General features: G+C 42.4%; 1 protein-coding gene across 3 annotated transcripts in view; it reads right to left on the bottom strand.

The window, feature by feature from the left end:
- THRA (thyroid hormone receptor alpha) overlaps positions 1-16,436 on the bottom strand; it is a 268,232-nt gene that overhangs the window by 30,376 nt on the left and 221,420 nt on the right. For all 3 annotated transcript variants that reach the window (XM_033917906.1, XM_033917907.1, XM_033917908.1), the window contains one exon: positions 430-577. In XM_033917906.1, coding sequence (XP_033773797.1) covers positions 430-577 — 148 coding nt within the window. The remainder of the gene's footprint in view (positions 1-429; positions 578-16,436) is intronic.

Here is a 16,436-nt window from a genome sequence, read left to right as displayed (position 1 = left end):
CCGGAGGGATTTCCTAAAACCTGTCAGTTTGTCCAGGTTTTGGAAGTCCCCGGCCCTCAGGTCCGCTTCTGGAGGGCATTGCGCATGCATGGATGTCGACGCGATGATGTCATACGCATTGCGCGTAATGTTGTAGTGACCACATCCATGCATGTGCAGATGTGGTCCTGAGCTCGGGGAGGTTCATGTGGGGGAGGGGCTGGGGGTGGAACAGGATGGAGCTGGAGGCAGAATGGGGCAAAACTAGGTGTCTTTTTTTTTTTTTTATAGAGGAAATCTGGCAACGTTCTATCACTTTACTGTACCTGAATAATGTAGGCACCTTCTGTCCCTCCTTAAAATCCATATGCATGGCCCCCCTCCTACTGAGCACATCTTTAGTATCTACCAACCCTCAGCACATGTTCCATGGCAATTCCCAGCACTTACGGTCCATGGCCATGCCCACAGCGATGCATTTCTTGAAGCGGCACAGCTGGCACTGGTTGCGTGTGATCTTGTCAATGATGCAGCAGCCATCGTACTTGCAGGAGTAGGACGGGTGTAGATTCTTCTGGATTGTCCTTCGGAAAAAACCCTGGGGTGGGAACAAGAGAGTTACTTGTCTATAGGAAGCTTGTTGCTTTTCCTAATCTGACCCATGCAATGGCTTGAAGGTTTCTAGGTGCCCTTAACTAGAGAATGACACGGGGACAATATTTTTCCCTGTCCCTGTGGGAACTCATTTTCCCATCCTTGTTGAGTTCTTTTTCCTGTCCCTGCCCCATTCCTGCAAGCTCTGTCCTCATCTGCACAAGCCTCAAACACTTTAAAATCATAAGTAGCAACATTCTAGAGCTCAGATTGTGATGTCACAATGCCTCATTCCACCAATGCCTAAGCTCTGTCCTCATCTGCACAAGCCTCAAACACTTTAAAATCATAAGTAGCAACATTCTAGAGCTCAGATTGTGATGTCACAATGCCTCATTCCACCAATGCCTAAGCTCTGTCCTCATCTGCACAAGCCTCAAACACTTTAAAAATCATAAGTAGCAACATTTCTAGAGCTCAGATTGTGATTGTCATAATGCCTCATTCCACCAATGCCTAAGCTCTGTCCTCATCTGCACAAGCCTCAAACACTTTAAAATCATAAGTAGCAACATTCTAGAGCTCAGATTGTGATGTCATAATGCCTACATTCCACCAATGCCTAAGCTCTGTCCTCATCTGCACAAGCCTCAAACACTTTTAAAATCATAAGTAGCAACATTCTAGAGCTCAGATTGTGATGTCATAATGCCTCATTCCACCAATGCCTAAGCTCCGTCCTCGTCTGCACAAGCCTCAAACACTTTAAATCAAAAGTGTTCGAGGCTTATGTGGTTAGCAGAGCTTACAGGAATGGGGCAGGGACAGGGACAAAACTCGTGGGATAGGAAAATTGAGTTCCTGTGGGGACAGGGAAACTTTGTCCCCATGTCATTCTCTAGTTATCAACCTCTCCCCGCCCCCCACCCCTAAGCGTCTGTTGCCTTAGGTCTCTCTTCCTGTATCTGCAGCTTAAAAATGCTGAACACTGAATGGTAACCCTCTGAGCAGAAAGTTGTGTCAATTTCCATCCCCTCCCCAGGATCTTTTATATTTTTTAGACTCCTTCCTTTTCCTTCCCCTGAATGAGATTACTCATGATAGAATCCTGGCATCGCACCCAGCGTATATCACTTGTATATCAACATGTGATGTCATCCTCCCATTGGATACTGGCTTGTGTATTGATCATGTAAGAAGCCAAATTAAAGATAACAAGGCTTGAATTAGCCTATCAGCAGAGGTGGAGATTTTGGGCATGTTTGAGAGATGTGTAGGGCAGTGGCAGGAAAAGTTAGAGGTCAGAAAAAGACATGGATGGGAGGGGAGGGGGAGGAGACAGTGGTATTGGATTTCATATACAGAATTTTTATGTGTATTTAGCCAAAGTGGATGAAGGGACCATTTATGTGCTGTTATCTACTCTGTTACTATGTGAAAGAAGAGTATTTTTGTTTTAAATTGAAACAGAGTGGCTTTAAAAAAAAAAAAAAAAAAAAAATTTTTTGTATGTAATATGGGAGGTAAAAGCAGTAATGAAATTTAAGGAAGTCGGGTTTAAGTACAAGCACGGTAAAGAAATAAGAGAGCTGGTCAGCAGAAGGAGGCCGTTAACACTGCAGTGGGCGGCAGAGATGGGATGAGTCTTAGGGTCCTTAACTACCAAGTAGCATGCTCACTTCAGATCACAGGTGAACGAGGGAGAAATTGCTCAGTATGTCTGGCCCTTGCTGTTGACTATTGAGGGAAGTGGCCTAGTAGTGGTTAGAGTTGCTGTCTCAGCACCCTGAGGTTGCGAGTTCAATCCCAGTATGTACCTTGTGACTCTGGGCAAGTCACTTAATCTGCCATTGCCCCCAGGTAGAGTGTGAGTCTGCCGGGACAGATAGAGAAAAATAATCTAATCTAATCTAATCCTTAGGTTTGTATACCGCATCACCTCCACGTTCGTAGAGCTCGACGCGGTTTACAGTGGGAGAAATAGGAAGGAACTACAACAGAGGGTTAGAGGTAGAAGTGTGAAGAAAATTTACAGGACTTTGGATGCCAAGATATAAGAGTTTCCTTGATTCCTAAGTTGGAGGGAGACTTACACTTTTTGAGAAAAGCCAGGTTTTCAGATGTTTGCGGAAAACTTGGAGAGAGCTCAAGTTCCGAAGAGGGGGAGGTAAGGTTGTTCCAGAGCTCAGTGATTTTGAAGTGGAGGGAGGTCCCCTAGCTTTCCTGTGTGGGAAATGCCATTTAGCGAGGGGAAGGATAGTTTTAATTTGTGGGAGGATCTGGTGGTTTTAGGGTTTGAGGAATTCCAAGAAAGAGGGATAAAGGGAGGGAGGAAACCATATAGGATTTTGAAAGAATACCAGATTTCTATTCAATGTACTGTAAACTGCTTTGGGTAAATCTCTTCATGAAAAGATAGTTAATAATTCCCAATAAATAACCATAGCCACCAGGTGTCTAACTTTTGATATCAAAGCAGATCACGTTAGAGCTTGGTGTAAGGAGGGGAAGAGAAGAGTTGGGAGTACTGGTCGACAAGTCAAGGAAGCTGTCTGCGCAATATGTGGCAGTGGCGAAAAGGGCAAACAGAATGCTAGGAATGATTAAGAAGGGGATCACAAACAGATCGGAGAAGGTTATCATGCCGCTGTACTGGGCCATGGTACGTCCCCACCTGGAGTACTGCGTCCAACACTGGTCACCGTACATGAAGAAGGACACAGTACTACTCGAAAGGGTCCAGAGAAGAGCGACTAAATGGTTAAGGGGCTGGAGGAGATGCTGTATAGTGAGAGGCTACAGAAAACTGGAACTCTTCTCCCTTGAAAAGAGGAGACTGAGAGGGGACATTATTGAAACATTTCAAGATAATGAAGGGAATACACTTAGTAGATAAAGACAGGTTGTTCACCCTCTCCAAGGTAGGGAGAACAAGAGGGCACTCTCTAAAATTGAAAGGGGATTAGATTCCGTACAAATGTAAGGAAGTTCTTCTTCACCCAGAGAGTGGTAGAAAACTGGAACGCTCTTCCGGAGTCTGTCATAGGGGAAAACACCCTCCAGGGATTCAAGACAAAGTTAGACAAGTTCCTGCTGAACCAGAACGTACACAGGTAAGGCTAGATTCATTAGGGCACTGATCTTTGATCTAAGGGCCGCCCTGCGTGAGTGGACTGCCGGGCACAATGGACCACTGGTCTGACCAGCAGTGGCAATTCTTATGTTCTTATGTTTTTATTTTAAACACTTTTACACATGAAGTGTTAACACTCCAGCTAGTGTGGCCTAGTATTCCCAGTGCACTTCCTAGGCTTCTTCTGCGCATTCACAAGAGACCATCTGCCGAATCACAGTACTTGATTTTTTTTTTTTTTTTTCTTCTGAACCATTTTCTTTCCTTTATCATTTTATTGGTGCTCCTGCCTGGCAGCCCTTTACCTTACAGGGTTCATATGCAAAGAAGCAAAGCTTGATGCCTGACACATGACACATCTAATCTTGGACAAAGTTTCTGTAGCTCCTCCATCCACACTCTGCATGCCTTGCACTCTGAGAAAGGATGAAGGGGTGGTTTTTTTTTGGTGGTGTGTGTAGGATTAATCAGTCCACCCTCTCTGTGTACAGACATCTTGATCCTGCTTGGCCTAATTTTAAAGCTTTGCTGCAGATATACCAGACCAGCAACTAGTTTATTACCGACAAAGACGGATGGGTTCTCATTATCTCTCTTGACCTGTGAGCAGCTTTTGATCTCACCGATCATTATCTTCTACTTCAGGCCCTCGATATGTTTATCGTAATCACAAAAGTAAAATAAAACCGTTTCTTGATCATATGTCTCTTTAGCTATAAATGACAATATTATTATTAAGACATAGCCAAAAGGAAAGATTTATAAACTATAAGAGTTTTACCTCATGCAAAATTGTTTATTTCTTTAATAAGACATTAACTATTTTTTCTGAGGCCCTCCAAGTACCCACAAATTCAAAATGTGGCCCTGCAAAGGGTTTGATTTCGAGACCACTGTCTTATACAATTACATAGAAAACACAAGGGAGAAGAACCAACCGATTCTGCAGTGAAGGATAGGAAAGCAAAACAAAAGAAAACTGCAGAAACCCGTACAATGATGTAGGCTAAGTTTATTGTATCAAAAGCGGTTAAAAACAACACCTTAAAACCAGGGGACCCAACACGGTCCGTGTTTCGGAGAACACACCTTCATCAGGGGTCCCCGAAAAAACCCAGAAATCAGTTGAAACTGCCAAGAAACTGTAGCCTGTAGAGCAGGGATCTCAAAGTCCCTCCTTGAGGGCCTCAATCCAGTCGGGTTTTCAGGATCTCCCCAATGAATATGCATGAGATCTATGTGCATACACTGCTTTCAATGCCTATTCATTGGGGAAATCCTGAAAACCCAACTGGATTGTGGCCCTCAAGGAGGGACTTTGAGATCTCTGCTGTAGAGAAAATGAGCACCGAAGGGCAATCAATGTGTAGGTAGCTGATGAAGGTGTGTTATCTGAAACACAGACCGTGTTGGGTCCCCTGGTTTTAAGGTGTGGTTTTTAACCACTTTTGATACAATAACCTTAGCCTACATCATTTTATGGGTTTCTGCAGTTTTCCTGTTTTGCTTATACAATTACATTTCATAATTCCTCTTCAGCTCCCTTTACTCCGGGCTCAGGTGTCCCTCAAGGCTCAATACTGACCCCAACACTATTTCATATTTTCCTAACCCCACTGCTAAAGTTGGCACAATCACTTGGTTTCACTATGTTGACGACATCCAGGTTCTTTGCAGTTTAAACTCTTGTGTTAGTATTTCTTATTATTCCATTTATATTACATCTTGGATCCTATTGTGGATGTGAGTTGATTAAGCAATATTTACTTTCTTATATAATTAGGGGGGAAAATTTTTTTCCTTTGTTGTAATCACTTTCTGTACAAGTTAAATCTTGAACTGAATATTTTGAAAATGTTGAAAATTATAAATAAAAACAAAACAAAACAAAACCATAAAAAAACCCTCATGTACTATCCAAGAACTCTCTGTGATAAATGACAATCTTGGTCAACTCACAAATTAGCTCTCACAATATGACCTTAAATTGAATCCTAATAAATCAAAATCTATTCTTTTCACAAGAAATCTATAAATTTACCTTTACCCATCCTGCTTGAGAATACCCCTGTACCTGTTGATTCAGTACCCATTTTTGGTGTTAGCTTAGACTCACAAACTAACTTTCCATCTCCAGATCTCTCAGGTGGTTAAACACTCATTCTTTAAATTCCAACTGATTCGATCAGTATGCTCCTTGCACTTTCTGCCAGCACTCAACATCCCGATTCATTCTATGGTTATTCAACAGTTAGATTATTGTAACTCTCTTTACGCAGGTTTTAATATTTACGCTGGCTACAGGTCATTCAAAGTACAACAATGTGATCTGATTCATAATGCTCTAAAATATGATCACGTTACTCCTCTCTTGAATGAGGCCTAGTGGCTTTCTGTCACTGTTCGCATCACATACAAGAAAATACTACTAGTTTTCAAAGTTTAAAGTACAGGTGAAACTGCCTGCCTTGCACGTCTTCTTGTTCCATATATGATATCAAGATCCCTCAGATCTATCCACCGGAATCTGTTAGTAGTCCCCACATGTCGTGAAACAGTACGTGAGCATATTAAACATTCCATCTTCTCAGTTCACGTGACATAATCAGGCTCGAGGAATAGGCATCGACATGGCAGATGAGGTTCAACATGGATAAGTGTAAGGTGATTCATGTCGGTAACAAAAATCTCATGCACGAATACAGGATGTCTGGGGCGGTACTTGGAGAAACCTCCCAGGAAAGAGACTTGGGAGTTCTGATCGATAAGTCGATGAAGCCGTCCACGCAATGTGTGGCGGTGGCGAAAAGGGTGAACAGAATCCTAGGCCGCTGTATCGGGCCATGGTGCGCCCCCCTCCTGGAGTACTGCGTCCAGCACTGGTCGCCGTACATGAAGACGGACACGGTACTACTTGACAGGGTCCAGAGAAGAGCGATCAAGATGGTTAAAGGGCTGGAGGAGTTGCCGTATAGCGAACAGATTAGAGAAACCGGGCCTCTTCTCCCCTTGAGCAGAGGAGATTGAGAGGGGACATGATCGAAACATTCAAGGTACTGAAGGGAATAGACTTAGTAGATAAAGACAGGTTGTTCACCCTCTCCAAGGTAGGGAGAATGAGAGGGCACTCTCTAAAATTGAAAGGGATAGATTCCGTAGAAACGTAAGGAAGTTCTTCTTCACCCAGAGAGTGGTAGAAAACTTTAACGCTCTTCCGGAGTCAGTCGTAGGGGAAAACACCCTCCAGGGATTCAAGACAAAGTTAGACAAGTTCCTGCTGAACCAGAACGTACGCAGGTAGGGCTAGTCTCAGGGCGCTGATCTTTGACCAGAGAGCCGCCCGCGTGAGTGGACTGCTGGGCACGATGGACCACTGGTCTGACCCAGCAGCGGCAATTTTTATGTTCTTACAGCACACATCTTCGAAAAATTTGAAACTGATCTCAAAATCCTCTCTTTTTAAGGATGCTTATTGGTAGTCAACTCTTACTCATTTTCTCCATCCATGCAGAATTCAGTGGTGAGTTACGATACACACAAAGGCATCCCTTTTGTTTTACCTCCCCCACTATCCTATCTTATAATGCAATTCTACCCCCAAAGTCCTCAACTATCCTGTCTCTGTCTTATTCTTAAATGAGCCACATTTTCCCCTCCTTACCTATATTGTATGCTACCTAGAAGGTCTCTCCAATGGGCGGGATAGAAAATTTGAATCAACTTGAATTCGATTTCCCCTTCATTTTCCTTACCTGCCAAAAAGTCTGTCACTTTCCTTAGTACCCTCTCCCTACCCCTCAACCTCAGTTGTGCCCTCCTTTGCCACAATCAGCCTGTCCTGTTTAGTACCAGCAGCAATTATAACTTCAGCTTCTGTTAGATATGTGGACAGCCAGCTGCCCTTCCCTAACCTGGCATTGCATCTAAGTACCATGGACACTCATAAGAACATAAGAATAGCCTAACTGGGTCAGACCAATGGTCCATCAAGCCCAGTAGCCCATTCTCATGGTGGCCAATCCAGGTCACTAGTACCTGGCCAAAACATAGGGTGTAGCACTATTCCATGCTACCAATAGAGGGCAAGCAGTGGCTTCCCTCTTGTCTTTCTCAATAACAGACTATGGACTTTTCCTCCAGGAACTTGCCCAAATCTTTCTTAAAACCAGCTACGCTATCCGCTCTTACCACATCCTCTGGCAACGTGTTCCAGAGCTTAAATATTCTCTGAGTGAAAAAAATTCCTCCTATTGGTTTTAAAAGTATTTCCGTGTAACTTCATCGAGTGTCCCCTAGCCTTTGTAATTTTTAATGGAATGAAAAATCGATCCACTGAGATTTATTGGCCAAAAAAGGCATCAGAAATTGCATTTCAGTTTATATTCTGACCTATCCTCCCTCCCTTTCTGGTGTTCAGCATTCTTTCCTCCTTCATGGTGTCTCACCTCTACCCAAAAACAGAAGAGCTCCCAATTCCTTCCTCCTTCCCTGCTGAGCCTACTGTACAGTTCTGGTGGTCTAATGGTAAACTGGAGCAAGAGTGATCCCCAAAACACCTGTCCATGCTGTCTCTGTAACAAAAATGGCTTATATTAATGTTAACATTTCCCCCTCCCTTTTTAGAGGAAAAATGTTCTCTCTTTTTATATTTGAGTATATATGGTATGTAAGACAAACAATTTAAGCAGGACAGCTACCTATAGAACTAGAACTTACCTGCTCTATCTATTGGAAATCTGCCCCTATTCAATACATTACGGTGCCACGGGCATTCCTTTCCATATTCCTCTCCCACATGCTACCTCTCAATTTCAGGCAGTGTGGTCATACCAAAGGCCGCTGAAGCAGCGGACTGCTGGTACTGAACCACCGCCCTTCTATGACCCGAGCTGCACTCAAATCCCTCTCGTTCTGGAGAAACAGTCCAATTCCCACGTCTGGATGAACTCCCCATGGCTCTTCCTGAAGATCATTACTCCGGCATTAAGGCACACAAAAAACAGTTTTCTTTTTTCTATCGAGCAATTTTCTCTAAAATAACAGTCATCCATCAGCCAATGTTTGGCTCTCGTCTGCATCTTAATTCCCCATTCAGTCCCTTCCAAGCTAAATGATTAGTTCTAATACCCAAAGGGGAGCAAGCTTCCTGGATGTTAATGACCTCTTGGGAAGGGACCAGTTTGCCTCAGGCACATGCCCATCCTGCACATTTGCTAAAGACAAAAGAATGCCTTACCCTCAGCTCTCTCACTTCCCACTTGATATTACCCAGTAGAGAATAACACGGGGCCAAATTTGTCCCCATACCCACAGGAACTCAATTTTCCCGTCCCATCCCTGCGAGTTTTGTTGTTGTCTCTGTCCCGTTCCTGTAAACTCTGCCTTAACCGCACAAGCCTTGAACACTTATGATTTTAAAGTGTTTGAAGCTTGTGCAGATGAGGACAGAACTTGCAGGAATGGGGCAGGGACATGGAAAAGAACTCGCCAGGACGGGAAAATGAGTTCCCGAAGGGATGGGGAAAATTCCCCCCCCGTGTCATTCTCTATTACCCAGTAACATAACCAGCTGCAACACGGCAGGACCCCTGACCCAGACTTTTGCAGGCCACAAAAAAGGTCTACATCTAATCACCCATGCAATCAACTGAAACATATCTGACACTATTTTAGAGTGTGACAAGGTGCATGGACAAGCACTCAGTTCCGTCTTCCCAAGATGTACCATTGCAGTGCGCGCGCACACACACACACACACACTGCTGCACAGCAGAGCTCCCAGTCAAACTGTACTTCTTATTGAAGACTTTTTTTTGAAAATACAAATATAGATACAATGCAGGAGCGGTATATCAAATCTTAAATAAGCATAAACATATATAGAGGATACATGAGTGTGTGGCACAGACGTTAGAGCCACAGCCTGAGCACCCTGAGGTTGTGGGTTCAAATCCCACACTGCTCCTTATGACCCTGGGCAAGTCACATAATCCCCAATTGCTCCAGGTACATTAGATAGATTATGAGCCCACCAGGACAGATAGAGAAAATGCTCGAGTACCTGGATGTAAACCACTTAGGCTTTAATTGGCATATAAATACTTAAATAAATAAAATTAAAAGGTATAGAATAATACAACAAAATTAATATAATCATATAATAAATTGAAAATTCTTTATATTCTTTGATATAAGGCCAATATATATTGCTCATTGAAGATGCATCATTATTATTGTTATGTTTGCTTGGGTGTGATCTTTTGTAGATATGTATGAATAGGAGACCAAATGGATGGTTTTTAGTAGTGTTTCTCAACTTGGTCCTGGAGTGCCCCTTGACGGTCAGGTTTTCAAGATATCCACAATGAATATGCATGAGAGAAATTTGCATAGAATGTTGTTCATATTGTTTGAATAGGCAAACTGAGTTCTACCAGAAGGTATAAGTTAAGGATTGAGCTGATTTCCAGTTTTCCGCAGAACAGGAATGTAAGGAACGAAGGATTATCAAAAGTTATCTTAACAGTACAGTTAGTGATTTCTTTAATAGCTTTCCAAATTTCATTCCAGAAAGGACTAATTTTAATGCACACTATCAAAAGTCATATGTTTTAGCGTACCTGAGAGGGAATCACAATGCCAGCATTTATCATTAGGAAGTAATTTAGCTATCCACATTCTATGGCAGTGGTTTTCATGCAAGACCCAAGAGCCAATGGAGATCCTCCAAGACCTCTGGGGTGGCCCGCGGAGTCTTTGCAGAATATCATACCTCACTCTATCATTGGGATCCGGCACCTTTATACTCTTTGTTTCCAGCACTGCACTCTTTGGGCTGTGAGCAGCATGAGTGAAGTAAACATGTTGTCTTAGGCAACCCCAGAAGTTTTCCCTTTGCTACAGCTTCCTGTCCCCGTGGTAGGAAGCTGTAGCAAAGGGAAAGCTTCCGGGGCTGCCACAGATAGTGTGCTCATGCTATCCACAGCCCAGAGTGCAGCACTGGAAACAAAAAAGGGTAAAAAACCACCAGATTCTGATGGGGGGAGGGGGTATGGGAGAGGGTAGTACAGAGATGCTGGACTGTGGAGATGGGGAGGAAAAGGTAATAAGATACCAGAACTCTGTGGGAAGAAAAAGGGAAAGGGAAGGGGAGGACAGTGATGCCAGATCACAGGAAGGGAAGGAGAGAGAGATGCAGAGCAGGGATGAAAGAGGAGGAGGAGAGATAGGCCAGACTACCAGGAAAAGAGAGAGATATCAGACCACAGGAAGGGGTGAAGAGAAGGAGGGAGATGTCAGGGGAAGGAAGAGGGCGAGGGAAGGAAGGAGGAGAAGAGACAGATGTCAAGACCACAATAGGGGGGAGGAGGGCAAGGAAGGAGAGAGAGATGCCAGATCACAGTAGAAGAGAGAAGAATGATACCAGACTATGGAAAAAAGGAAGGGAAGAAGAGAAAGGGAGGAGATGGTGCACATGGATGGAGAGGAGGGGAAGACATGGAAAAGTAGACAGATTGAGAAGGAAGCAGAAAAATGGAAGAAAGCTGAATGTTAAAAGTTAATGCCAAAGCTGAATGTAGGAAGGAAGTGTAGCCAGAAACTGTGAAAGGATGATTAGAAAAATAAAATCACCACACAACAAAGGTAGGAAAAATGATTTTATTTTTAATTCAGTGTTTGAAATATGCCAATTTTGAGAATTTACATCTGCTGTCTATATTTTGCACTGTTCAGGAAGAAATGCATTTCTCTGGTGATATACTACATGCAGAGTCTGGAATCACGGGTTTCAATTGTGTATATTAGGACTTTTAATTTGTGGTCCTGTATATGCATAGGGTTTATCTTGTTCTGCATTGTGTAACTAAGTCCAGGTATTCTGATAAGAATGAATGTTGAAAAGCATTATTGGCATTATGGCCTCAAGTAGGAAGGTATTTGTTGGCTCTCTTCAATCTTTTTAGACCCAAAAATTAGCGAAGACCACGGTTCTATGGGGCATTTCATGTGAGAAAGTATAGAGACTGAGACATACCAGTTGATAGTAGTGGGCGGTTTACCGTACTTTGGTTCAGAAGAGGGACCAAGATGACAGAGTTAGCGATGTGTAACATCTGGTTCCATTTAGATTGGAAATCATTTGAGAGTGGATAATGATTATCTCTTAAGATTTTATATAATATAGATATAGCTTTGCCCAATGATAGAGTAAAATCACACCATTTTCTACTATTAGTCGCAGTACTGGATAGAGAGTATTGGTAGAGAGAGATAGAGAAGTGACAATGGATGATAAAGTTGACCATTGTAAATACAATTTTTTAAGAGTTCCAGTGTAAACTTAGAGAAACCAGTCGCAAGTGAAAGGCAGGCTAAATTGACCAGCCCACAGACAAACCATAAACCCATACCACAGCCTAGAGCTGGGGGGAAGAAAGGGGCACACACTGGAAATACTAAAGAGTCTGTGTTCTAGCAACTTGGTACCAATTTATCTTTTCCAGGAGCGCTTTCAATTTTTTGGTTTATTTTGAATGGTGATATATTTTTTCACGGATGAAGAGGAAAATTGAGGACTGGTTACGGGAATGTTGGTGGTGATTTTTTTGGGAAATGAGGGAGTGTAATGAGTCATGAACAATACTAACTGAATGATATAAAGAACCATCAAGGGAACCTTGATAAGTGTTCCATCTATCTTTAACATTTTTCAATATTGTGAACTGAAATATTTTGGCAAATTATCAGTAGGCAGTATAACTACTGCTTATTATTAATTTTGAAGAAACAATGGCTGTGCGGGGATGGTTCCTTATCATATTATCTCATGACTTATGTTGGAAGACTAAGCACACCATAAATAACACTAAGAGCCATTGTGTTATATATTTTTGATATTAGGTTTTTGACACTGAATTTTATGGTACAAAAATAGTTAACTGCATTACTGTTTAGAAGTGCTAATTGTGAATGCAGAATTATAGTATTATATTCCCTTACATTTAAGTGAGCGAAATACCATTTTATCTTTTCCTAGGTCTGGGCTCAGTAAGATAAAGTCAGCCCTGGTAGGAACCATAAAGCCAGGAAGCAAAGATGCAGGTAGTGCTTCTAAACAGGTCACACCATGCTGCTTACTAGGAGGCAGGTAATTAGAGAACAGTCTACACCTGTTGCTAATTCCCTCAAGCCTAGCAAAGAAAGGCAGAGGGGCGGAACACAGAGCCGAAGTAGCAGAATTGAGCAGACTCAATAAGTGAAACATGTAGCCCAGCCACGCTTGGAAAGAAGAAGCACAGCTCACCAAAGAAACCAAGTCAGACAGCTTTAAGAATGTGTATTTTCCAGCATATGTTGTTTCCTGTTTGGATTTGTTAGTGCATACAGTATTCCGCCGCGAATCTTGAAAAACCATGAATACGGTTTTTCGTGGGGAAGACTGGAGAGTGCCAACGAGTGAAGGAAATCACTCGCTGTATGCTCCGACCGCCTCTTCCTGCACTAAAGTCGGGCCTTACCAATCAGGAGCTGCATGTCAAAGCAGTTCCTGATTGGTAAGGCCCGACATTATTGCAGGAAGAGGCGGTCGGAGCATACAGCGACTGATTTCCTTCACTTGCCGGCGCTCCGGGTGCTTTCTCCTGCCTCTCCAGCTGTCCTCTCCTGGTCGGCGGTTCGCAGTCGGAAAATACTGCGAATGACCGGGACCGTGAACCGCCAACTGCGAATGACCAGGGGAACACTGTATTTCAAAATTTAATAAAGTTTGGAACTTAAAAAAAAGAACGTGTATTTGAATACCCTGAAGTTGAAATGCAGGAGGATTTCCTAAGTGATTACTCTGTAGCAGAGGGTCTTTGAGTCCTGAAGAGCTCATGGAATTTTGTGAAACTAATTCCGATTTCTCATTTTTCGCTGTATTTTTGTAATTCGTGACCTTTTCCAAACAGGTCCTCTCGGAAATTTCTTAGCAAACTGTATATTTTATTTTTTCGCTTTCTTAAAATTTCTGTACTCTGTATTAGAGAATGACACGGTGACAAAATTCATCACCGTCCCCGTCGATAACTGCGGGAAACCATCTTCATGTCATTCTTTAAGGAGAGAGGGAAGAATCAGAGTATGAATGGCCACAACCACTGACCCGCAAGCTTTGCTTTGAAGAATGCTGGTGTAGAAGGACTGAGGTTGAAATAGACACTAGAAAATGACATGGGATTATTTCCCGCGGGTATCCGCGGGGACGGAAACGGTGATGAATTTTGTCACCGTGTCATTCTCTACTCTGTATTTCCTCTGACTATCTGCATATTGTAACTCGCTGAATGTCCAGCTCTCTTGAATGTAAACCTCCTAGAAGTGGCAAGATTGTGGCGGTATAGAAGAATAAAATTATTATTATTATTATCTCCTGAAAGTCAAATGGAAACTGTCAATGAATAAAAGTGGAAAACTGCGCTGGCAGTGAAGTATTGTAGCACTATTCAGGAGAGTAGTTTTACCTGAGTTGCTGGAAGTAGAAAACTTAAAGTCTGTAGTTTGGTCAGGCATGACTCAATGAATGTCTTAATAAGATAGAGACTGTGTTTGATGGCATTTTGTTAAAGCTGCCATAAGAGAAAGGAGTGTACTACTCAGGCCATTATTTTGGAAGTCACACAAGTACTGTTTGAAGCCCTACAGCAGTTTAAGAAGGCAGAGCAGAGAAAGCCTTTTAAAAGAAGGAAAAAACTGGGAATTGTGACAAGCCCGCTGTAGGAAAATAATGTTGCAGAGGACTTTGAACCTGAAAGGGGTCCTTTGGGGAGGGATCAAAATAGCTGGTCATTGAGGGAGGATGGTCCCTAAAGCCATGGCGTTTGGCCTTACTATAAAAACTAAATGATGCATTTCAGGTTGTGCACTGCAATGGACTAAAAGGAAACTTAAAGGAAGGCAGAAGTCTTTAGGAATTGATTTGCCTAGCCTAGAAAATGTAAGTTTGGCTCAGCCTGAGAAAGCCAAGCTAAATGCCTACCTAAAGGTAGACAAGGAATGTGATTGCAAAAAGGAAAAGGGTTGTTGGGGGTTTTTTTTTCCCCTGTTGGAGCTGGACTTAAACCTATTTTGTGCCTTTAAAAGGAACTGCAGTGAAGTTGTTTATAAAACCTAGCTGAGGAGAAGATATTCCACTGAGAGTTATGAAACTGATTTTCTTTGAACTGTTTGAGTTTCAAGTTTTATTTAAAATTTGATTAACCACTACCGCCTTCTCTTGAGCAGGCGGTAAGTTTTCCGGCTAGCGCGGGGTTAGCGCGTGATGAAGTCGCGTGCGTTAAACCCGCTAACGCGCCTTCGTAAAAGGAGCCCTTAATCATACTTCTAAGTGATGAACAAAAATAACAATTTTAAAACATTCAGGTAGTATAATATATGGGACATAGGGCTCCTTTTATTAAGGTGCGCTAGCGTTTTTAGCGTGCGCAGCAGATTGGCGTGCACTAACCCCGCGCTATGCGGCTTGAACTAACACCAGCTCAATACTGGCGTTAGCAACTAGCCTGCGCGTTAAAGCCCTAACGCAGCTTAGTCAAAGGAGCCCATAGACTTAACATACAGGACTTACAGTGCCAATGGGGAAGGGGAGGTAAGAAATACAATATAAGATAGGAAAGAAACGAGTAGGGAGAAAACATAAGATAGGGTATGGAAAAAAAAAGAGGAGAAACAGAAAAGAAGAAGAGAGAAAAGGTGATAGAGCGGAAATAAGATAGTTGGAAGCTTGTCCTTGCATGAGGGATCAGAGCTCGAGGGTTGAAGGCTTACCCTACCTTGAAGAGTCAGAGGTCAAAAGTGTCTTTAAAAAGAAAGCATTCTAGCTTGCTCTTAAATGAATGGGAAGAGAGTTCCACGTTTGATGTGACTGCCTTGAACTAATAAAACTTATAAATCAAGAAACTTTGGTGACACTGGAAGTTTATAACAAATTTTCCACAGTACCATAATATCCACCAAGTCCATATAAAATCCGCTCGGTCATAGACTATAGGCTTGACCCTCATGGGCCCGGCCATGCCCAGTCACAATATTCATTAGTCAAATCTGAAAATGTCTGTATTTTCCTTTTGCATTAAATTTGATTTCATGTCCAGATTTCAATTTGTTGCCATTTTGGGTTATTCCAGAGAGTCAAATGAACCTCAGAATATATTTTATCAAGCTGATTTAGGTTGCTGGGAGTAAACTCAACTCTTTAAGATGTGTGGGTAGGTACAAAGGGGATGATTCTATAAATCACTGATCTATAAATTCTATAAATCAGTGTGTATCAATCACACTTAGGTGCTGTTTACAGAATCATGTCAATTCCTATATTTTTTTATTACAAAACGGGTGTCTCTTCAATAACTTCTTAAAAACACCAAGATTGCTGTCATATATACATGGGTACATGATTGAATTCCTGCGGAAATACACGAAAACCCGCTTGATCGTGTAATGTTCAATCTCAGACATCTAACTGGGGGAACAAACAAGTCTGCACGATGGACAGAGTGCAGCTTTAGTAACGGAACATAAGACTGAATAGTGCTTATCAGGCTTGCAGGTGCTTGGCCATGCATACACCAATAAACCAACACAAGCAATCTGTAACATAGTAGATGACAGCAGATAAAGACCCAAATGCATACGATCCTCCAATTTTAACCAATATAACTTTACGTAATATTCTGTCACATGCCCAGTGCTC

This window comes from Geotrypetes seraphini, chromosome 13 (assembly GCF_902459505.1).
Source record: "Geotrypetes seraphini chromosome 13, aGeoSer1.1, whole genome shotgun sequence".
Taxonomy (NCBI): domain Eukaryota; kingdom Metazoa; phylum Chordata; class Amphibia; order Gymnophiona; family Dermophiidae; genus Geotrypetes; species Geotrypetes seraphini.
This window is presented reverse-complemented; position numbering and strand designations above follow the sequence as displayed.